Genomic DNA, 24,103 nt, shown 5'->3' with positions numbered 1-24,103 from the left:
ATTCGGCCATGCAAGTTACAATCGCCACCTCCAATGTCACTGAGTGCAGTCCATTCAAGGCATTTACAACCAATTCTTTTTTTTCTTGTACATCAGAAACCAATGCTCATGCAGGCACAATGTCCATCTTACCTCGTTCGCTAAAAGCAGCTGGAAATAATGAATCCTCTATAGACGCCAGAAGCTGTAAGCAAAGAGAAGTAAACGTGTTTTATTGACCTTTTGTTTCGAACAATGTGAGATATGGGTCTCCAATGCTGCGTTTCGACCGCGATTTCAGAGGTCTTCCCCACCCAATTTCTTTCAGCAAGATCAATAACAGCTCCCTGCTCTTTTTTGCCAATCAGGAGCCGAACTTGTACAGCTCGCGGCTTCCTTTGAAGTTCAGGACTGAGCGTGCAGGATACATGGTAGCACAGTGGTTAGCACTGCTGCTTCACAGCTCCAGGGTCCCAGATTCAATTCCCAGCTTGGGCCACTGTGTGGAGTCTGCACGTTCTCTGCGTGGGTTTCCTCAGGATGCTCAGGTTTCCTCCCACAAATCCCAAAAGACGTGCTGTTAGATAATTTGGACATTCTGAATTCTCCCTCTGTGTACCCCAACAGGTGCCGGAATGTGGCGACGAGGGGCTTTTCACAATAACTTCATTGCAGTGTTAATGTAAGCCTTCTTGTGACAATAAAGATTATTATTACTATTACCTTCGCCAATGAATCGATGTTTGTAATGGATTGTTGCAATTCTATTCTACTGGGAGAATTTTGTAATTGTTTTTTTAAGCCAAAAATCTCAAGTCACTTTAAACCAAGAGAAAGGAAGAGACAATTGTAAAATATAATCAGACAGGTATGGTGGCTAAAGAATGTTAAACCGAGCATTGTGGATACAGAGGGAATCCGCAGTGCCTATATGTATAACAATGAAATAGCAATAATTATTATTTCACTCTCGGATGATTTTCCCAACAGCATGAACGATCCTAATGCCTACACTCAATAACCATGTCCGTTCCATGCCGGATGCATAACTTGGGAGACAGAGACTTCATCAGAACCTACCTTGCTGTTCCGCCCAGTGGAGGATGCCCAGTGTCATCCTCTCCACCGGCTTTTAAAAGAAGAATGTTGTCGACTCAGCGGCTGTCATTTCCAAATATGGAGAATGCAACAATTGGCCCGATTCGTTGCCCTGATGAGGTTGTCAACTATCATTCTCACGGGCCAGAGTTATAATTAGCAGAAAAGCATGTAACTCCTGAGATATTGGAACGATTAAGTCATAAATCATTTAAAAAGATCGACCGATCTGACGCTGTTACACAGCCACAGAGATGGTTATATAAACCGAGTGAGTGATACCGACGATAACTTGCCCGCTAGCGATGTCGCGAAGATGTCTACTCTGAATTAGTTCATCATTTGTAATGAAGTTCAAAGAATACTGGGGCTGTGTAGGCAGTTAGCACCATTTGAGCCCAGCATCAGTGAATGGGATAGTGGCAGTATAATGGATTTGTTTTTTTTAAACTTGTCGAGGGAGCCTTGTAAGAAATAAGACAAGAAATCTGAAAGTTCTCAACTAGCCACAAATTCAGTCTGTTAGGTGAGGTTTTGGTTGTCAGAACGCAGTCTTGATCTTAAACAACGGTAGGATCACAACAGAGCCAATTTCACTTTGTGATGTTTTTAAAAAACATCTTTTTAATTACACCCTCTGGAACACCGCTGTACCGAATTACTTGCAACTCAGATTACATTCTATGGCAGTTAAAACAAAAGGAAAACTCCGAGTTTTTACCAGATGTTGTTCTAGAGAAAATGTTTTTACAGTCAAGTGTGTTTCGTTACAGATACTATATTCCAAAAGCATGGGGGAGGGCTATGCAAATGTGAATTGAACCACACAATGACTCCAGAAGGTAAAATGTTATGTTTCCTTCCACAAATTAAAAAAAAACACCACCACAGAATAATGTGTTAAATAAGAGCATAATGACAGGATGCTGAAGGTTTGGGGATTTTCACGTTGGGAACTCCCTGTATGCCTATCATTCGGACAAAGACGTTGTAGTACTGGGACTGGTGGGAGGTAGACCATCGGTAAAATTATGATCACTCCCTACTTAACCATGTTTACAACATTGTTGCAAATGACGAAAGGAAAGCGTTAAAACATCAAGAGCAGCGACCCCTCCCACCCCCGGGGCCACACTGCACCTTTGGAACTCTCCCTGCGGTTAGCCCAGAAATCCTGGTTCCTCCACCCAGCACAGCACTGCCTGGGATGTATTTACACCGCCTGGGGCGGGGCACCGCCTACCACCTTCTCGGGGTTAACTCAGGATCGGCAGCAAATGCTGGCCCTGCAAACGACCCTGACATGCCAGGAACACAAAACAAAGACGAAAATTTGCAGCCGGGGAAAGAAACCGGCTGAAAGTAAATGTTACGGAATCTCCTGGCGCCGCAGCTTCCCGAGCTGTGTCAATTTTCTGTGTCAATGTTCGACTGGACTCTACTTTTTGCTTCACGCACTTTACTAATTAATCAACATGAGAGTCCGTTCAAATCAGTCTGACAGACAACTCTCCCCGCCCTTCTGTCTCGCTTTTTCAAAACTGTATTCGGGTGACTGTGGGCTGTGACAAGCTCTGTCACGTGGAATTAGTTTCTGGCCGGTTTCTAACTAGTTGGCGGTCTCGGGGGGGAGAGGGGGCTGTTCCCAGTCGGATGCTCAGCTGGAGGGAGCTCGAGGTTTGCCACTTTTTCAACTGCAGCAGAGAACATTTCTAAATGTAAGAATAAAATAACATATTTACGTTCAAACCGAGTTAAAGTAGCTATTTAGGAGAAAACTGTATATATAGAACGGCACAGACTGGAAGTTTTGGCAGTGACTTTTGGTGAGTAGCTTCAGACACTGGCTGCAGCAAGAGGCTTCCATTCACTTGATTAAAATACATATTGTTCAATAACGAGGCTGAAATGAAAACTTCGTTTGCCGGTGTGTAATGAGCTACCTTTTCCCGACCTTATCTAAACAATGTCAAAGGCGGGAGACTGTAAGCATTGTGAGAGGCGACCTTATTGAGATATATGGGATTGTCAGGCGGGCTTGGCCAGGTAGATGATGAAAGGTTGTTACCCCTTTGAGGGAGAGACTAGGACCCATAATCTCAGAGTAAGAATTCGTCTATTTAAAACAAAGACGAGGAGGAATTTCTCTCGGGGGGTAGTGAATCTGTGGAATTCTTTCCCGCAGAGAGCTGTAGAGGTTGAGTCGTTAAGTATGTTCAAGGCTGAGATAGACATTTTTGATCAGTGAGGGAATCGAGTGTTATGGGGATAAACGGGAAAGTAGAGATGAAGATCATATCAGATCTCATTGAATGGTGAAGCAGACGCGATGGGCCCAATGGCTTATTTCTGCTCCTATTTCTTATGGCCCTATCTGAGTAGCCAGCAAAGTTAGAAACAGTTAGCCATGGGGTGGGGGGCTCATATCTCAACTCTGAAAATGTGGAGGCTGTCAGATTAAACCTTTAAAATGCTGTCCTTTTGCAGTTGAATGGGTGAAAGATGGGAAGAATACATGGGCACAGGTTTTGAACTGGAATTCAAGATGTATTTGAGGAGCTCCATAGTTAAAATGTATATTCTTTACCGCATTGTCGTTTTGGCTAAGAAGCTGCCAATGAAAACGCGTTGGGTAGTGCCGAGAAATGGGCCCATAATCGTGTCCCAGTCTAGATTCCATCAGAAGTATAAAATGTTTAACCATGGGCTGGGTCAAAGTGATGCAGGAAGTTGCAGAATATTTAACCAAAAAATGCCCCACTAAATCAGGGAAACTGAATCAAAAAGTGTGAAAATTGGAAGGCATGGATCCTGTTTACAGTTGTGTTAACAAGAGAGATCTTTAGGTTCCCACTCGCAAGAGGCACTGTGACTTAAACTGCTAGTAATGTTGGAACAATGTTAAAGCCACTGTTTCGTATTTCCAATGTTTACACTCCACTTTCCTGTACCACATCCAAAGATTCTCTCTGCAAAAACATCAGAACCCTCGCCTCTCAGCAGTCCTGCCGCCAATCACCTTTCAGCTTGGGGAGAATGTTCCATCCATATCTTGATAGCATGGGAATGGGGAACCCGCACCCTTAGAAATGTCTGCTTACATTTGTAAACCATCCAGAAACCCGATGCAGTTCAAATCAAGCTGCACACTAGACCAAAACTGTGCTGCCAAGTCCAAACAACATTCACCCAATCTTACACTGTTGCCTTCTAGAGTCAAGTTAACATCCGTAGCACTAGCAGCAGAGTGGCTACAGAGCCCAATTACATCGCCTGCATATATATCAGTTGATGTTAGCAATGAATTGCTATTTTGTACCTTTTATTGGTTGTATTACAACTGTAGCATACTCCACAACCGGGTCACAAAATCTTCAAAGAACAAAGAAAGGTAGAGCACAGGAACAGGCTCTTCAGTCCTGCATGCCTGTGCCGATCATGATGCCCTAAAGATCATTATTAACAAAAAAACAACATTCAGTCCGTATCCCTCTATTTCCTCCCTTTTCATTTACCCATCCAGATGCCTCCATATTCTCATGCAGCGTGTTCCAGGCACCTACCACTCTGAGTGAAAAACATACCCCACACATCTCCCTATAATTTTCTCCCTCTCACCTTGAACCTGTGCCCCCTTGTAATTAAGACTTCCTTGGAAAAAGCCTCTGACCTTGTCTATGCCTCTCATAATTTTATAGACCTCTATCATGTTGCCTTTTGGATAAGACATTAAACGGAAGCCCTGTCGGCCCTCCCGGGTAGATGTAAAAGATCTCATTGCACTATTTTGAAGACAAGCAGGGGAGTTATCCTTGGTCTCCTGGGCACTATTTAGCCCTCAGCCAACATCACAAAAATAGCTTAGCTGTTTATTCTCATGTTGCTGTTTGTGGAAGTTTGTCTTGTACAAATTGGCTGTCATGTTTCATACATTACAACAGTGGCTGCATGTCAAATGTACTTAATTGACTGTAAAGTACTTTGAAATGTCCAGTGCTCATGAAAGGTGCAATATAAATTCAAGTTATTTTCTTTCAGAGCTAACAACTAACTGAAGGCTTTTATAGATCGTAGGTTTGACCTATGAAGTCTGTGGTTCCTGCTGCTAAGTGCACATATGCTTGGAGCATACAATGAGGCAATGTAAGACAGGAATTATTAGCTTTAATTAAAAAACTAGCAGATCGCCTGTTATATTGTTCATGATGAGTTAGCAGATGTACTGTTTTATCATAATAGGAATACTTATGCCCAAAGGGGATGAACATAAAGATTTCCAGTGGCTGAATAAATCAAATTCAATTTCACTCGGTGGTATTCTGCAATTTTTATTGGTGCTCTGAATTCCATGACTGTCCAAAGTGTTGTAAACAATCACACGAGTGGCCTTTGCCTGAAGGGTTTATTTGCAATTCAGAGGTATTGCAAAAAGCATCAAGCTCCATTTTAAACAGATCCCTTAGAAAGATAAAAGTCAGTGTTCCTCACAAGGGAATCCCCAAATCAATGCTGTTGGTCTATTCCCCTCACCACTCTCCACAGGTAGATCCCACAATGAGCCAGTGAGAAAAATCTCATACTCCCAGTTCTGCCAAACCTCATGATCATTTTCACAGTTCTGCTAAATCCAGAGGCTTTCCCTCCAGAGGTGCAAGTGCTTTAAATTCCAGGTGCTCTGTGCAGTATTATCAACCTCAAAGACCTTTATCTTAGTTCTGACAAAGAACAAGCCCACAAAAGCCAGGGCTACCCCTAGCTGGCAACAGATAGGACTGCTCCAACAATAACTTTATAATTCTTTTCTCATGCAGTGCATGTCTAGACCAGCATTTATTGGCCATCCAGAATTGCCCTTGAGAAGGTGGTGGTGAGTCTCCATTGAACCATTGCATTCCATGTGGGTGGGCTGTTAGGATGGGATTGCCAGGATTCTGACCCAGAAACAGGGGGGGGAACAAGAATATCATTCCAAATCAGGGTGATGTGTGGCTTGGAGGAGAACTTGCAGGTGGTGGTGTTCCCATACAGTTGCTATCCCTATCCTTCAAGGAGGTACAAGTCACAAGTTTGGAAGGTGCTCTTAGAAGGTCCTTGGTGAATTGCTGCAGTGCATCTTGTGTATGGTACACACTGCCGCTACAGTGTGTCAGTGTAGGAGAGAGTTGATATTCGGGCGGCACGTTAGCACAATGGTTAGCACTGTTGCTTCACAGCGCCAGGGTCGCAGGTTCAATTCCCGGCTTGGGTCACTGTCTGTGCGGAGTCTGCACGTTCTCCCCGTGTCGTGTGGATTTCCTCCAGGTGCTCCGGTTTCCTCCCACAAGTCCTGAAAGATGTGCTGTCAGGTAATTTGGACATTCTGAATTCTCCCTCTGTGTACCCGAACAGGCGCAGGTATGTGGCGACTAGGGGCTTTTCGCAGTAACTTCATTGCAGTGTTAATGTAAGCCTACTTGTGACAATAATGATTATTATTATTATTAAGGGGTGCCAATTAAGCAGGCTGCTTTACTACAATACCAATACCCACTCCTGTTCCAATGTTCACGTTTTTAGGTCACTACCATTTTAAGAATTAGGAAATGTTAATTATTCCTTCTTCTTCTGATGCAGCCCCTCACGATTGAGGATGACTGACTTCCAGTATGGTTCAATGAATTTGAGATGACTGAGAGGTCCAATGCGCGACCTGCAAATCCTGCTACACGTGGGCAGGGTAAGTGGGTTATTTGGAGGTTATGCCTCAACCTCGTTACCGCATCTTTCCAACAAAATCTCTCGATGTGCTTGGTGCCTCCCTGATGGGACTCTTATTTTCCTCTTCTAATAAGAATCAGTAGACCTGTTGGTTAGGTACAAAAATCTGATTTTATTGTCGGGCACTTGCCTGGTATACACTCGTATACAAAATGGCCTTTTTGCTGATTACAAAATGAATAAAAAACTGGCAGTTTGGCGATTACACCTGAATACGTCACTAGCCACGAGGCAATTGTAAAAGAATAAAACCTTAGAAAATAAATATCAAAAAATACATAGACGACATGGAAGCACACTGCAAAGCACAAGCACAAGCAAAAGACTGGACATACGCAAAAGAAAGCTGATTTAGATCTGCTCTTTGTCTTTGGTTTAACCCTCTTCTTTGTGTCCTATTGGCACCTTACCCTGAGAAGTAGCCCTTCAGTTTGTATAACTGAATGTCTGTAACTTAGGTGATAAGTTCTTGGACACCCATTGGATTTTAATTGCTGCGGTATGACATCAGTGTTGAGCCCGAAATCTGCTTTGATGAATGTGTGTCAACCTTGTAAGAAATTGTAAGAGTGAACATTATGGGCTTGATTCTCCGCCCCTCCACGCCACATTTCTGTTTCACCCCACCGGGGGGATACTCCATTATGCCAGCATGTCGATGGGGGTTCCCATTGTGGAGCAGCCCCACGCGGTCAGGAAACCCCTGGGCTGCCGGCAAAATGGAGCATCCTGTTGGCGGAGAATCCTGCCCCAGGTCTTTACACTGGATACAAAGGCTTAATTGATTATATGAGTTTAACTCACCCCTGTATGAATTAAACTAGATTCTATCACTTCCCAAATGAACCCCTTCCATGTTGATCGATAACAAGTCAGAGTCTCCCATGAATCGGGGGGGGGGGGGGGGGGGGTGCATAGTCTCCCATGAATCGGGAGGTACATATGACCTCTTCAGGGATTCTTTGAAGACATCACTGAAGTGTTTCCCCTGACCTCCTGGCATTCTCCTATCACAGGTCAATTATTCAATTACAGTGTGTCAAATGGCCTGTTATCATGCTCTATGTGAAGTAATACAGGAAGAGGCCAATCAGTCCTCTCCAACATATTCCACCATTCTTTTGGGCCATGTTTGATCTAAAGCTTAATTCCACTTACTTGACATTGTTCCATGTCTTTTGACAGCTTATCTGTCAATAATGTAAACAGAAAAGGCTGGAAATACTCAGCAGGTTTGGCTGTATGCATTGAGAGAGAAACCGAGTTAATGGTTCCAATTTTAAGTCTGTGTGAATGAATGGGTTTTGAATAAATTAAAATCTTACCCAATGTTACAGGGCATTGATGTTATATCAGTACTGGCAAAAGGTAACAGGTTTTCAAGCAAGTAAAAAAGACAGGGAATGATGGGGAGGGAGGTGAAAACAAAAGGCAATGTCTGTGATAGGATGGAAGACAGGGGTGATTAAATGATAAATGGGATTATGAGGCAAGGCAAAAGGGGGTGTGAATAGGATGAGAAAATAAACATGGAGCACAGTGGTTAGTACTGTTATTTCACAGTTCCAGTGTCCTAGATTCGATTCCTGGCTTGGGTCACTGACTGTGAAGAGTCTGCATGTTCTCCCCATGACTGCGTGTGTTACCTCCGGATGCTCCGGTTTCCTCCACAGTCCAAAGATGTACATGTTAGGTGGATTGACCATGCTAAATTCCCCTTAGTATCTAAAAAGGTTAAGTGGGGTTCTGGATTAAGTGGATGGGGGGGGGGGGGCTTAAGTGGGGTGCTCTTTCCAAGGGCCGGTGCAGACTTGATGACCTGAATGGCCTCCTTCTGCACTGTAAATTCTATGATTCTAAAAGCTGACTCTCGTGATATTCTAAGAAACTCTACAAATATTACAAATAAATAGGGTGGTTTTCAAGTGTGTCTATGTTCATCTCTATTTGACTGGTTCTCTCTCAGAGTCTCTGGCCTGGATGTTTACTGAATTGGGCTGACTCAGGAGCCCTTTAAAAATGGCGGGTGAGACCCATTTCCTGGATTTCTGTCTCCATTCCTGTTTCCAGCTATTTTTGCTGGTCAGGATAAGGGTGCAGGTTGTTCACCCATATGCATCACTCCCACCGTTGCTAGTTCCATGGTGGGGCTGCCGATTTCAACCACTGCACCCTCCATTTGCAATTTCTGAGGATTTCCATCAATTTAGCAAGAATAGGTAGTTCCCAGCAACTGAGGGGTCATAAACCATCGGGAAGCCCCAGTCCCAATCAGGGAACAAAAAAAAAGTTACCTATTAGCCTTTGAAATACAAAAGATAAATATATTTTTTCAATTTACATAGTTAGGTGCTGTATTGCAAGGTAAATTTGTTTTTACTGCAGCCATTGATTATAGGTCTCTGTCCTCCTACGGTACGTTGATCATTACATCATTGTGTATTTGGTTAGATGCATTAGAATACTTCTCCCACTCAAAACTTTAAAAAAAACACTGCTTGGCATTCTTAAGTGTCATGACCTGAAGTGATTCAAATCTCAAGTGATTTAAGCTTTCGCATAGGGAGAAACAAATGACACCTGCTGCTGTACTGCATGATTAGCAGGACATCTGGTGTAGTTTAGAAATATAGAAAATAGAAGTAGGATGAGGCCAGTCGGCCCTGCGAGCCTGTTCTTCCATTCATTATGATCATGGCTGATCATCAAGTTCAATACACTAATTCCACCTCTTTCCCCCCCCCCATATCCCATGGTCCCTTTGGCTCCAAGAACTATATCTAATTCCTTCTAGAAATTATACAACGTTTTGGTCTCAGCTACTTTCTATGGAAGTGAATTCCACAGATTCATCACTCTGGGCAATGAAATTTCTCCTCCGCTCAGCCCTAATTGGTACCCCTTATCCTCAAACTATGACCCATAGTTCTGGATTCCCCCATCATCGGGAACATTCTTTCAAAATCTACCCTGTCTAATCCTGTTACAATTTTGTAAGTTTCTATGAGATCCCCTCTCGCTCTTCTAAACTCTAATGAATATAATCCTAACCGACTTAATCTCTCCTTGTATGAAAGTCCTGCCATTCAGGAATCAGCCTGGTAAACCTTTACTGCAATCCCTCCTTAGCAAGGCCCATCTTTCCTCAGATAAGGGCACAGAAACGTGAGAAAAAGTTTAGAAAAAAAATAGTTATCTGTTTTTGCAATTTCAAGAGGATTCATTGTCTATTTGTTGAAATGTTTTGTTATCACAGCTGAGCCTGCCTGGAATGCTTGCTTTAGTTTCAAAAGCTCCAGGATTACTTGTGAACAACTTGATAGTTTAAAAAAGTTATTAAAGGATTATCTGTCTTGGATGCAGTTAGTGATATGGTTGCTTATTTTTACTCCAGCTTGACTGCTTGAGGGGATTTGAAGAAAGATGACAGTGTCATTGTTCGCAACAGACAATCTCATAACAATGTTTAGCATCGCAGAGGAAGTCAAAACAGCCAAGTCCAAAGTGCCGAATGAACTGGAAGGACAAGGTTTGTGCACCATGGCCGGGATTCTCCCTTCTGGGAACTAAGTCCCCACGCCGGCAGGAAAACCGGCGTCAACCCCTCCGGCGTCAACAGCCCCCGAAAGTAAGGAATTCTCCACACTTTCAGGGGCTAGGTGTACGCCGGAAGGGTTGGCGCCACTCCAGCTGGCGGCAAAGGGACGGCGCGAGTTTGCGCATGCGCTGAACGGCCGGCGTGATTTCGCGCATGCGGACCGGCTGGTGTATTTCCGTGAATGCACAGACCAGCCGGCGTATTTCCGCACATGCGCGGCTGTTCTCTTCTCCGCTTCGGCCCCCGGGCAATATGGCGGAGTCCTACAGGGACCCGACGCGGAGGAAAGAAGTCGTCCCCCCCCCCCCCCCCCCCCCCCGAGGACTGCCCCTGCATACTCCCCTGCCAGGTCCCACCTTGCGTGAGGTGAGTAATTCACACCGGCGGGACTGGCCAAAACTGGACGGCCGCTTGACCCATCTAGGCCCGGAAAGTCGCCGGGGGGGGGGGGGGGGGGCGCTATCAACAGCCTCCGACCAGTGTGGCGGGAATCCCATCGCCGCCTGAAAAACGACGCCAGAGAATAGGGCAGCCGGCGTCAGGGTGGCGGCGCGGGATTTGCGCTTTCCCCCGGCCCGTAACTCTAACTTGGAGCTATACCCAGCATATTCAAAGCTCGGAATTTACAAATGATACATTGAATACATACTGCAAATGTAACCTTGCTAAGGCCTACTCTAACCCTTTCCACCTTTTCAAACTGTTTTATAAATTATTGTTTACAATTGGGAAGTTCAACTGTTTATGAAATACTGGAATAAAAACTACCTTTCAGCTTGTAATTATTTAGACTCTATCATGCAAATCAAATGTATTTCACAGTACTTAACTTTGTCATGGGATTAATTGTATTATCATAGATGCTCATACATATTGTTAAATAATATTTCTTCACAAATGCAGCATGACCTGTTGAATATTTTAAATATTTTATGCTGTTGAATGAAGCACTACTGTGCAATACATCTTTGTTTCTGACTTTGATTCTGGCAAAAAACAATAAACTTGCATCTCAGCTTTGTAAATGATATTCTATGGTGATTGGCTTTGAGTGCAACAATTAAGATAATTTGGGCTGGGTAATGTATGACAGGGCGGGCTTGTGGTGCAGTGGGTAGCAACCCTTCCTCTGAGCCAGATGCTTTAGTTCCACTCTGGCACTTGATGGCTATGGAAGGTATGCTCATGGTGTGGCCAGACAGGTTGATTATCAACTTGTAAATCCTTCCAGTACGCTTATCCAGGTGGTAAGAGCAAGTGAGTTTGCTGGTCAGCCCTACTGTAGCAGGTAATTGCAGATCACTGCTGTGGGATGGGGGTATACCTTGCCAAAAATAATGATGAACCGGCACTTAGAAGCCCAGGGTTGCCAATGCATTTTAGGGCATGGTGCCTAAAGAGAGAGACTACATGACAGTTCAAAGGTGAGCTAATCAATTTAAACTTTTGGGTCTGTATGTAAGGAAAAAGAGAAAGTATTAATCATATGCTAAACCTCCCAAATTTGGTGCTTTTATCGTGTTTAGTTGCATGGGGAAGATGCGGTGCCTCCGTAGGATAGCCCTGGTACACTAAATATTCAGTTAACATTTGCTTTCAAGAAAATTCTATATCCAACTAAGTGGCTGAAAGACAGGAGGTCTTGCGGCATTTGGCTGGTGTCCCTTCCTCTGAGCTGGAAGTTCCCAGTTCTAGTCCCACTACAGGACTTGATGGCCAAGGAAGGTTCATTCCTAACAAGACCAATCAGGTTGAGTATCAATTTGTAAATCCTTCTAACATATGCCAATGGCAGGTGGTAAGAACGGGAGAGACTCCTGGTCAGCCACGTACAGGGCTCAATCCCCATTACAGCTTGGGTGGTTTAGGGACCCGTCTCCTTGCCCTGTGCATGGAGGAAGTTATGTCGCTATGTGGCAGACCTGCCTTCAGGAGAGAACTCAAGAACAGGAAGTGGTTTAAGCACCTTCTTGCAGCTTTGTCACTTTGCCAAGTGTGGTGAATTATACTGCATTGTAATTCACACTATTGCATTGCGTTGTATTGTGACCTTGTGGGCTCTGTATGTGAGCCATTGCGCGGCTCTCCCCATAGGGGGAGATGAGGAGTCTGTACTGGGCTCCACCCTTGGCTCCGCCCATGGCTCCTCCCACTAACCGGAAGTATAAAGTACTGCAGCCGTAAGCCTGCTCTCAGTTCCTCTGGTCGCAGGCTGGCTTAGTTGTAAGACTATTAAAACCACAGTTTACTTCCAATCGTGTGTCTAGTGAATTGATGGTCACATCAATTTAATAGTCTTAGAAAACTTGAAGAAAACAAATAGTCGTTCGGGAGGGGTCTGGTTGGTGGCGGTGCACAGGAGGGACCTAATTGCATGGAGCGTGTCGGGGAGGAACTCCTGCCAATGGGAGGTCGGGAGATTCCTGGACCGGAGGGTCAGTAGGACGGTCTTCCAGACCGTCGCATTCTCCCTGATAGGGGCAAAATTAAAAATGATAAAATCCTGCGGTGGAGGATCGAACTCTCCACCTACAATTACGATATTATGTACCGACCGGGGAAGCTCTACGAGCCCCAAGTCGCCCTGTCCCACGGCACGTGCGCCAGCGCGCAAGACGACCGCCTGAAAGCTATCCACAATGACCTCTGCCACCCGGGGGTCACCCGGCTCGCCCACTACGTCAAAGCCCGAAATCTGCATTTCTCCACCGAGGAGGTAAAAGCCATCACCAAGGATTGCCCGATCTGCGCGGAGTGCAAACCGCATTCTATAGACCAGACAAGGCCCACCTGGTAAAGGCATCCCGGCCCTTTGAATGCCTCAGCATCGATTTCAAAAAGCCACCCCCCTCGACCAATCGAAATGTGTACTTTCTGAATGTCATCGATGAGTTCTCCCGCTTCCCGTTTGCCATCCCGTGCCCCGATATGACCTCCCACACAGCCATCAGAGCCCTGCACAGTATCTTCACCCTGTTCGGTTTCCCCAGCTACGTACACAGTGACAGGGCTTCGTCCTTTATGAGCGACGAGTGCATCAGTACCTGCTCGACAAGGGCATCGCCTCGAGCAGGACTACCAGCTTCAACCCCAGGGGGAACGGGAAGGTGGAGAGGGAGAACGTGATGGCCTGGAAGACCGTCCTACTGACCCTCCGGTCCAGGAATCTCCCGAGTCCACCATCGTACCCTCACCGACCGCCACCACCCAGCCACCCGAAGAGGCTGCAACTCCGGTGCTCCGCCGATCCCAAAGGACGACTCGGCCACTGGACCGACTCAATTTGTAGACCTGTCACCCCCACCGGACTTGATTTTTTTTACAGGGGGTGAATGTGGTGAATTATACTGCATTGTAATTCACACTGTATTGCATTGCGTTGTATTATGTCCTTGTGGGCTCTGTATGTGAGCCATTGCGTGGCTCTGCCCATAGGGGGAGATGAGTTTGTACTGGGCTCCACCCTTGGCTCTGCCCATGTCTCCTCCCACTAACCAGAAGTATAAAGTACTGCAGCCGTAAGGCTGCTCTCCGTTCCTCTGGTCGCAGGCTGGCTTAGTTGTAAGACTATTAAAACCACAGTTTACTTCCAGTCGTGTGTCTAGTGAATTGATGATCACATCGCCAAGGAAAACTGGAACTCTGTGCCTTCCTGCATGCAGACACCTCTGATCAACGTCTGCACTGTAAATTCTATGATTCTATGATTACTAGTTTCCAATTACTGATTACATTTTAATGTTCAGAGTGCCCAGTCTTGTCAGTCAACCCATATTTGCATGAAAATAGCATTCAAAATTGTAAATTCTCAGATGGCCTTGGATATTTTGTAACAGTGTATTATAGCAGTCAGATCACTGCAAAATTCCTCTCAAAGTTAGATTGCCCAATCTTCCTCGAGCTCACAGAAAATATGCAATCAATTTCTGTTAACTGGATTTATGTTCATGGTTTTATAAAAACTCTAACTGTTGAGTATTTCATAAATATGAATAAACCAGAACACCTATTCCTGACTTTCCCCATCACATTTAAAATATATCAATATAAATAACACACTTTTCATCCACGTTAATGGAACAATAAAAACAATCCAACCATGGAAGTTAACTATGTCATTTCTTTTACATATTAGATGGTTCAAAGGATAAATAAGATGTGTGAAATTAATATCAATTGAAGCAGATAAAGATATGGATTTGCAAGATCGAGATTTTATTTTATTTTTTCAATTGAGTACAAAGAAAATCACATTATGCAGATTTCTTGTAATCGTTGTTGAATTTCCAAATCAGGTACACTATTCACCTTCTAGTACTTTCTGTAAAGTAAAATTAAAAACACTTGTTACACCAAGGCAGATATACTTAAATATCAGACTCCTATTTCTATATTGATATCTATTTGCAAGAAAGCTCTGTCCAATCTTCTGATCTACCACTTTACCACAAAATTGCATGTTTTTTCCCATTTGATACTATCTTGAACTTCTTCATTAGCCTTGGATGGTACATTCACCTCCTAGAATATTACTTTCTCACTGGAAAGTATCTTTACTGAACATTATAAAATACCTCCTTATATGTCTGCCATTGCATTTCTACAGACCTAGCCCTATTTTCCCAGTTCACTTTTGACATCTCCATCTTTATACCCTTGTAATTGCCTTTATTTAAATTTAAAACACTCGTATTAGACCCACTCTTCTCTCACTCAAACTGAATGTGAAATTCAATCATGTCATGGTCACTGCTACCTAGACTCCTTTACTACGAGGTAATAATTAATCCTGCCTCAGTACACACTACCAGGTCTATAATAGCATCCTCTCTAGCTGACTCTAGGATGTGCTACTCTAAACAATTGTCCCAAAAACACTATGAACACATCATCTAGACTACCTTTGCCAATCTGATTCATCCAATCTACATGCAGATTAAAATCACCTTTGATAATTGCAGTGTCTTTCTTCTAAGCCCCTTTATTTTTTCCTGCATACCCTATCCCACAGTATTGTTACTGTTAGGATGTCTATAAACTACTCCCACAATTGACTTATTCCATGTGCTATTTCGTAACTATCCAAATTGATTCTACATCCTAATATTTAGAACTAAGGTCATCACTCACTATTGTACTAATGCCATCCTTAATTAACAGTTACCTCACCACCTTTTCCTAGCTTCCTCTCCTCCAAAACGTCACATACCCTTGAATATCTAGGTCCCAGCATTATCTTGCAACCCTGTCTCTGTAACTGTAATGGCTATCTATTTATACATATTTATTTCTATTTCATAGAATCATAGATATTTGACCTAGCAATTCATCTGTTTTACGAATGCTATGTGCATTCAGATACGGAGCCTGGCGTTCTATCTTTTGGTTTTTTTTTTTGCAAACACTGGCCTTACCTGCTGTCACACTCTTAGGTTTGTACGCTCTGTCCCTTCCTGCCATGCTCTGATTGTCATTACCCTTTATTGCTGTCTTGCTTTTTTGCCTTCTCCTTTTCCTTCAATTTACCACGTCTTCCCTCACATGATCTCTCGCCCCCACTATTTAGTTTAAAGCCTCTCTATTACCCTAGTTAGATGACTTGTCAGAACACTCCTCTCAGCACTGTTCTGATGAAGACCAACCCAATACCCCAGCTTCAACTTTCCCCAGTACTGATGTCATTGCCCCATGAATTGGAAACCGTTTTCTCCCACACAAATCTTTGAGTCACACATTCACACATTCAACTCCCTAATCTTATTTACACTCCATCAATGTGTTTGTGGCCCAAGTAATAATCCAGAGATTATAATCTTTGAAATTCTATTTTCTAGTCCCTAGCTGCTCATACTCCTGATGCGGGCCTCTTTTCTAATTCTACCCATGTCATCGGTACCTCCATGGGCCATAAAAACTACATCCTTCCCATCCCACTACAAATTCCTCTCCGGCCCCGAGCAAGTGTCCCAGCTCTGGCACAGGTAGGCAACACAACATCTGGCCTCTTTCTCTCAGCTACAGAGAACTGTATCTATTCCCCTGACTATACTGTCCCCTACTTCCACTACATTCCTATTTGCTCCCCCCGCTTGCATTCATACAAGCTGCAAGAACATTGAACCTGTTGGACAATTGCTCATTTTCCCCTTCTATCCTCTTAATCCCCACACCTGCCTCATTCGCAGTCATTCTGGCCTGTCCCTAACCATGGACTAAATCAAATAGTCCTAATCTAATGAATTAACGACCTGCTGGAACTCGGCGAGAGGAAATTTTTCATTCCCCCTATATTAGGTGGCCGGGAATGACGGAGGGGGCAGATAATCAAGTGGGAGTCCTAAAACGGCTTTTACACTGGCGGGGTTTCTGCTCTCGAATGTCCCCTCCCCCACGAATGATGTAACCGGGATCCTGACTTAATTACCAGTGCAGACCGAGCCATTATGCCTGATAGTCCCCCCACATTGGACTGTCTGTTTCATTAGTTAAGGCGATCTGTGCTATGCTCCCTATTCACTTAAGTTACAGGTGCTTTCTTTTCCTCTCTGCACCTTCACCGTCCGCATGTACAGCGACTTTGAGGGCAAAGATTTTTTTCAGCAGAAGGTGGCAGGGGTATATCTAACGACTGGCAGGCATCATTATACAACCTGTTACTTCCCTAAACACTTGAATATTCTGACGAATCACCATATAGTGCCTCAATACATTAATTCTGAATTTACAATATAAACATTACCTTGCTGGCAAAGTCACGACTTTTGGCCCTGAGTTTATTGACTTGGGACTCTGCAATATCAGTACGCTCCTCCGATTCCTCCAACTCATGTTGCACCTTCCTAAATTTGGATAAGTGGACAATGGCTTGTTCCTCCTGAAGGGAAAGGTTGATAGGGCCAATGTGATTACAACATTTATAGTTGTGAAAGCGTCATATTTATCAAGTAAGCAACAACAACCTAATTGGAAAAATGAGATAGCTGTACTGCATTTTTCTCACCTCTGCCAAGTGGCTTTAGCACTTAAAAAATATATTTTTAAAATTCTGATTTCTGCGGTTTTTACAGAGTCGCCCCACCTCTCCCTACCCTCTCCATCCCTTTTTTCCTCCTTCCTATTCTTTGGTGCCCTAGTCGCCCCTGTGCGGATCCCCCCGCTCGCTCTATTGGCTGTTGGCCTCAAACAGGTCTTGGAACAAGTTGATGAGTGGCTTTTGACGTGAAGGTGAACTTCCGACCAATTACCCACACCATGACTAAGACTCCCTATTTCCACCACCATAACTTTCTTCAATCTCACTCTTGTCTCAGCTCACCTGCTGCTGAAATCCGATCGATGCCTTTGTGACCTCTAGATTGACTATTTCAATCCGATCCACTTTTAGCAGCTTCAGATTCCTAGGGGTACACATCTCCAAAAATCTGTCCTGGTCCACCCAAGTCGACGCTACCACCACGAAAGCACAACAGCGCCTATACTTCCTCAGGAAAATGAGGAAATTCAGCATGTCCACATTAACTCTTACCAACTTTTACAGATGCACCATAGAAAGCATCCTATCTGGCTGCATCACAGCCTGGTATAGCAATTGCTCAGCCCAAGACCGCAAGAAACTTCAGAGAGTCGTGAACACAGCCCAGTCCATTACACGAACCTGCCTCCCATCCATTGACTCCATATGCCTAGGGAAAGCGGGCAGCATGATGAAAGATCCCTCCCACCCGGCTTACTCACTCTTCCAATTTCTTCCATCGGGCAGGCGATACAAAAGTCTGACAACACGCACAAACAGACTCAAAACAGCTTCTTCTCTCTGCTACCAGACTCCTAAACGACCCTTTTATGGACTGACTTGATTAACACTACACCCCTGTATGCTTCACCCGATGCCGGTGTTTATGTAGTTACATTGTGTACCTTGTGTTGCCCTATTATGTATATTGTTTTCTTTTCTTTTCATGTACTTAATGATCTGTTGAGCTGCTCGCAGAAAAATACTTTTCACTGTACCTCAGTACACGTGACAATAAACAAAATCCAAATCCTCTCATTTCCTACTCGACATGAATGTGAGGTCTTCGAAAACACTGTTCCCATGTCCGAACTCACATTAAGTCCACAACAGAGGATGCTGGAAACCAGACAATTCCAACATCCTCTGTTCTTGTTTCAGTTTCCAGCATCTGCAACATTTTGCTCACATTAAATCCTGTTCACCAATTCCACCCCCCTTTACTGACCTCGACTGGCTCCTAGTCCCACAATGCCTCCATTTCAAAGCTATCACACTTGTTTACAACTCCCTCGATGGTCTTGTCCTTCCTTATCTCTGCAATTTCATGCAGTCCTAAAATCCTCAGTTATCTATGCTCCTCTACTTATACCCCCTTGCACACTCTTGATTTTAATTGTTCCTTCACTGGCAGTCTTCCTTCAGAAGACTCTGGAATTGTCCCCCTAAACTTCTCGGGCGCGATTCTCCGCTCCCCACGCCGGGTGGGAGAATCGCGGGAGGGCCGGGCGACTCACGACACGCCGCCCTGGCACCCCCCGCGATTCTCCCACCCCCCGCTCGGATGAATCGCCGCTCGCCGTTTTTCCCGGTGACCGGCGATTCTCCGGCCCGGATGGGCCAAGCGGCTTGACGTTCCTGACCGGTTCACGATGTCGGCAACCACACCTGGTCGCTGCCGTCGTGAACATGGGCGCCAAAGTGCCATTTGTGGCTTGTGGGGGGCGGGGAGGGGACTGGCCCGCGATTGGTGCCCACCATCGTGATATCAGCCGCGCATGCGCGGGTTGGAGCCGGCCAACCTGCGCATGCGCGTCTGACATCACTTAGGCGCAAGCGTCAAGGCCCGGCGGCCGAGATTTATGGAGCGCCGCTCCTAGCCCCCTGGGGGGGGGGGGGAGTTGGTGAATAGGGTGCGAGGAGCGGCCTCCGAGGCCGTCGTGAAACTCGGCCGAGTTCACAACGGCCTTCCCGATTCCGCGCGGGAGCAGAGAATTCCGCCCCTCAATCTTTGTCCCTCTCCTTAAGACAACTTTTCCATTGTTTTGGACATCTGCCCTAAAATTGCCTTCTGCGGCTCAGTTTCACATATTGGGTGGATTTTACCGTCCCTCTTGTCAATGGTTTTTGGTCCCTCCCAGCAGTCATTGGGTTTTTGATCTGCTCACCGCATTTTACATCCCTGTCCCCACTGCAAAGGGACTGTAGAATGTCGGCCACTGTTTCATAACATTCCTGTGAAGTACCTTTGGATGTTTTATTATGGTAAAAGTGCTACATCAATACAGGTTGTTGTTGTTGATCCAAAACTCTTGTTTCTTGTTGCAGTTCATGTGAATTTGAGGCAAAAAAAGTAGCTTTTGCTTCTAATTTTAAAACTAAATGTCCAAAGGATAAATGCATAAATGCAAAAACATGGATCAAGGTCCAAAGTCGGTGCGGCCTCAATGGGCCAAATGGCTCCTTCTGCACTGAGGGATTCTATGGAAAGGTGAATTGCATTTCCTTTGCCACCTGCTGCCGATTGAAAATACAAGTGTTACTTACAGCCTCCTCAGACTGCCTCTTATAGGTTTTAACTTTCATTTGCAGTTTGTCAACCAGGTCTTGAAGTCTCAGATTATTCTTTCGGTCTTCTTCTGTCTGTGCACCAAATTTGTAAACAGAAATGTATAGAAAAAGTGCACTAAATACATGGCAATTTAAAACGCTCTTCATTCACATGACTGTATTAAAACATTCAAAATGATGAAATGTTTTCAGACTAACTCTCCCTGGATAGCTCAGTGTTTTTCTCTGTGAGATAAATCATACTGAGCAGTAAAACCCCAGGATTGAACTGCTGGCCCTTTGAGTTGGCTGATCTGGGTAAGAGAAGTGGCACAATTAACCTTAATGGTTATGGGTGAGGGGATGAAAGTATCAGCCGATGCTTCTACTCTTGGGCAACACTGAGTTACGCCTGAGTTACTGAATATCTGTGCATAATGGGTTAGGACACGTTGATGCTCAGTGAAGGTGGCATCTGGTTTGGTTGTGACATTGTGTAATTAAATTATCATTGTGGAGACAACTGTCAAGAGATATACACGGGTGATAGTTGCTTTGGTGAGGTCGTTTACAGCCAATCTCAACAAATCAAACCCTACAAAGAGTGAAATGCGATGAGAAACAAGAAATAAAATGTGAGTACAAGGGCTTGGATAGTCTGTGCAGCTGTACTGATGGTCGGATGGCTGCCGCATCTCAAAGACACCCCTCACCCGACGCTGCTGCGCATTTCTCCTGGGATCTTCCAATCCGGGCTTTTTGCAGAAAAAGGTGCAGTGCAGTGTCTCTTGGGAAACTCGGTCTGAGCAGAGTAGAGTTGGGGGAGAAAGGACACTATGGCACTAGATTTAAACGTCCAACCTGAATGTTAATGAATGGGTGAATGGATGAATGGGTAGGTGAGTAGTTGGGTAGATGAGGTGTGAAGGTGGCGTGGTGGGCAGCCAGTAGGTGGGTGAGTGGGTATTCAGGTTCGGGAATGGTCGGCTGGTTGGGAAGGTAGTTGGGAACCAGTAGGTTCCACCTTCTGTTCTTTGAGTCATTAGATCTCAATCAAGTTGGAAATTGTGGATGGACAATTGCTTACAGCCACCCTTAGCCAGAGAAGGGAAAATCAGGCATGGTTCCTGCTCGTTTTACTATCAAGTGTCAACAAGAGAATGTTCAAGAGAGCACCAAATTGGGCTGAATTTTGTTGCTATAATAGTTAAATAGCTTTTAAAATCATTTTCACAAGGCTAGGACAGCATCTATTACCGATCACTAATTGCCCATGAGAAGGTGGTGGTGGGTCGTCTTTTTGAACCGCTGCAGTCCATGTGGTGTTGGTACACCCACCGTGCTGTTAGGGAGGGAGTTGTAGGGTTTTGACCCAGCGACAGTGAAGTAACGGCGATATAGTTTCAAGTCAGGATGGTCTGTGACTTGGAGGGCAACTGCCAGCTGGTGGTGTTCCCATGTATCTGCTGCCCTTGTCGTCCAGCGTGGCAGAGGTTCCGGGTTTGGAAGGTGCTGTCGAAGTAAGTTTAGTGAGTTTCTGCAGTCCATCTTGTGGATGGTCCACACGGCTGCATCAGTGGTGGAGGGAGCGAATATTTAAGATGGTGAATGGGGTACAATCAAGTGGGCTGATTTTTTCTGGATGATGTCAAGCGTTTGGAGTGCTGATGGAGCTTGTTATAACCCACACAAGACCTACAGATTTCGAGCAATTAGTCTCCCCGTGAGCATCGTTGAATACGAGCTCCCCCACTGAGGGACAGGGAGCCCATGGACAGGATAATAGACTTTGATATAAAAGTCGGCCAGACTTGGAACCAACACCTCAGAACTGGCTTGGATCTGAAGAATATTTTACATATTATTACGTTGCAATAAAAGTTTCTCTTTAACCACTCGTCTCCGACTCGCCTGTGGTCACTAAAGAGCTGCACTCATCTAGCCAGTGGAGAGTATTCCATCATATGTCTTGCAGATGGTAGTTGGCCAATACACCCTGGCTGGTATTTCACACAAAATGACTACAGTACTTGGTTAACGTACTGGCAGGCACTCAGTATTTCTAGAATCATATTACACTAAGAGTCAACAGCTTCAGATGAGGAGGAGAGAAAATGTCATTGTAAAATACCGAAAGCCAAACCAAAAACATCTCCCTACCTGGTAAATGAGCTCCTTGACCCTCCTTTCATATTTGTGAACACCTTTAATTGCCTCTGCACACCGCTTTTGCTCAACTTCAAGTTCATTCTCAAGCTCGCGTACCTAAAAAGAGAATAAATTCACCTTGAACAAACACTAATAACGTCTAAATACATTTATATCTGGTCCAAAGGAAGCGTTGTAAGGTTTTCTCTGCTAAAGATCGCATTATGCTTATGGATGGTGATGATATCACAAGAAAGCAGTAATAGATCATGTATAATCTAACAAGCACATTTAAAATTCCATACCCGAGCCTCCAGTTTCTGGAGCTGTTTCTTTCCACCTTTCATAGCCAGCTGCTCCGCCTCATCCAGACGGAGTTGCAGGTCCTTCATACTCTGCTCAAGGTTCTTTTTCATTCTTTCCAAATGGGCATTAGTGTCCTGTTCCTTTTTCAGCTCTTCTGCCATCATAGCAGCCTTGTTATGACATTATGAAACAATATTGTCATTATTGGCTAAATGTACTGGATAAAACATGTCATAAACTGAGCGTGAAAAAGAACAAGCTTTTATATAACTGTTACAATTGTATCAAGGGCCTTACATCCGTTATGGCTTTCTTTGCCTTCTCATCTGCATTTCTTGATTCTTGAATAGCATCTTCGATTTCGTTTTGAAGGTGGCTAACATCAGTTTCAAGTTTCTTTTTCGTGTTTATTAGGCTGGTATTCTGTTGGAAGAATTGATCAGAGTTGCTATGGGCCATGCTCCATCATGTTATACAGCTAAATCAGCCTGAAATATTGCTGTTGTTATATTTTACCTGGGTATGTAGGAGCTGCACACGTTCACTTGCATCAACCAATTCCTGCTCAGCAACTTTGCGAGTTCTATCTGTTTGTTCAAGGGCCGCTCTTATTTCTTCAATCTCTGCAAGCTGGAGGTTGCATCTCCTTTCGAGCATGGCCAATTGTTCCTTTAGATCATCTTGGCACCTGAGAGCCTCGTCAAGATGCAACTGGCATTCCTTAAAACCAGATTGGTGATTAATATTAATTAATTGTACCTTAAAAATGCAACTATATAATCTAATTCTAACCAATGGTACATTTGCACATTATTCAGGTCTGTTATTTCATTTTTATGTTACAACCTTTAAGTCCAGTAAGAAGTCTTACAACACCAGGTTAAAGTCCAACAGGTTTGTTTCAAACACGAGCTTTCGGAGCACGGCTCCTTCTTCAGGTGAATGGAAAGGCTTGTTCCAGAAATGTTTATATAGACACAGTCAGAGATGCCCCGGAATGCGAGCACCTGCAGGCAATCAAATCATCAAAGATGCAGAGAGAGAGGTAACTCCAGGTTAAAGAGGTGTGAATTGTCCCAAGCCAGTTCAGTCGGTAGTCAATTAGTCGGTAGTCGGTAGTCTTTAAGTCAATATTGAAAGTTCCTGAAAGTTAAATAACAAGTATGTGTGTGCCTTAATTGATGACAGTATGGCCATAATGGAATTCAAAAAGTGAAATAAATAATCTCAATTAAAGAAAGGCACATTTTGCTGTTTGTGAAGATCAATCACAGAAAAATGTACACAATCATTGGACAATGTTTAGCACCATTTGCGAGCCCATAGATATTGAAGCAGTCCATGTTCAAATAGAGAAAAATCTAGACAATATCCAAGCTTGGGCTGACAAGTATCATTTGCGTCACACAAATGCCAGGCAATGATCATCTCCAGCAAGACAGAATCTAACCATGACTCTTTGACATTCAGTGGTATTACCATAATTCAGTCCTCCACTACCAACATCCTGAGGGTTACCATTGACCAGATACTGAACTGGACTAGCCATATACATACTGTGACTAGAAGAGCAGGTCAGAGACTACGAATCTTGTGGCAAGTAACTCAGCTCCTGACTCCCCAAAGTTTGTCCTCCATCGACAAGGCACAAGTCA

The 24,103-nt window shown here is 44.3% G+C and overlaps 2 protein-coding genes and 1 long non-coding RNA gene across 5 annotated transcripts in view; 1 reads left to right on the top strand and 2 right to left on the bottom strand.

The window, feature by feature from the left end:
- The window catches only part of LOC119953347 (myosin-1B), a 44,393-nt gene extending 43,301 nt beyond the window's left edge, over positions 1-1,092 (bottom strand). Inside the window, exons 1-2 of the mRNA XM_038777534.1 lie at positions 1,060-1,092; positions 133-184 (exon numbers count right to left, since the gene is read on the bottom strand). The gene's annotated coding sequence lies outside the window, so the exon portion shown is untranslated. The remainder of the gene's footprint in view (positions 1-132; positions 185-1,059) is intronic.
- Positions 1,093-2,589: 1,497 nt separating this feature from the next.
- LOC119953352 overlaps positions 2,590-24,103 on the top strand; it is a 55,340-nt gene continuing 33,826 nt past the window's right edge. The window contains exons 1-3 of one of the 2 annotated variants that reach the window (XR_005458004.1): positions 2,590-2,795; positions 6,691-6,793; positions 10,229-10,363. This is a non-coding gene — a long non-coding RNA (uncharacterized LOC119953352). Of the gene's footprint in view, positions 2,796-6,690; positions 6,794-10,228; positions 10,440-24,103 lie in introns of those variants that run through there. The other variant, XR_005458003.1, reaches the window with a different exon arrangement.
- The window catches only part of LOC119953348 (myosin-4-like), a 288,309-nt gene continuing 278,832 nt past the window's right edge, over positions 14,627-24,103 (bottom strand). For both annotated transcript variants that reach the window (XM_038777537.1, XM_038777535.1), the window contains 7 exons: positions 22,965-23,168; positions 22,746-22,871; positions 22,448-22,618; positions 22,155-22,259; positions 19,992-20,087; positions 17,172-17,306; positions 14,627-14,753 (listed from right to left, as the gene is read on the bottom strand). In XM_038777537.1, coding sequence (XP_038633465.1) covers positions 14,733-14,753; positions 17,172-17,306; positions 19,992-20,087; positions 22,155-22,259; positions 22,448-22,618; positions 22,746-22,871; positions 22,965-23,168 — 858 coding nt within the window. In that variant the 3' untranslated portion in view covers positions 14,627-14,732. The remainder of the gene's footprint in view (positions 14,754-17,171; positions 17,307-19,991; positions 20,088-22,154; positions 22,260-22,447; positions 22,619-22,745; positions 22,872-22,964; positions 23,169-24,103) is intronic.

Source organism: Scyliorhinus canicula, chromosome 18 (genome assembly GCF_902713615.1).
Source record: "Scyliorhinus canicula chromosome 18, sScyCan1.1, whole genome shotgun sequence".
NCBI classification, from domain to species: Eukaryota; Metazoa; Chordata; class Chondrichthyes; order Carcharhiniformes; family Scyliorhinidae; genus Scyliorhinus; species Scyliorhinus canicula.
Note: the sequence above shows the minus strand (reverse complement) of the source record. Positions and strands in the feature narration are given on the sequence as shown.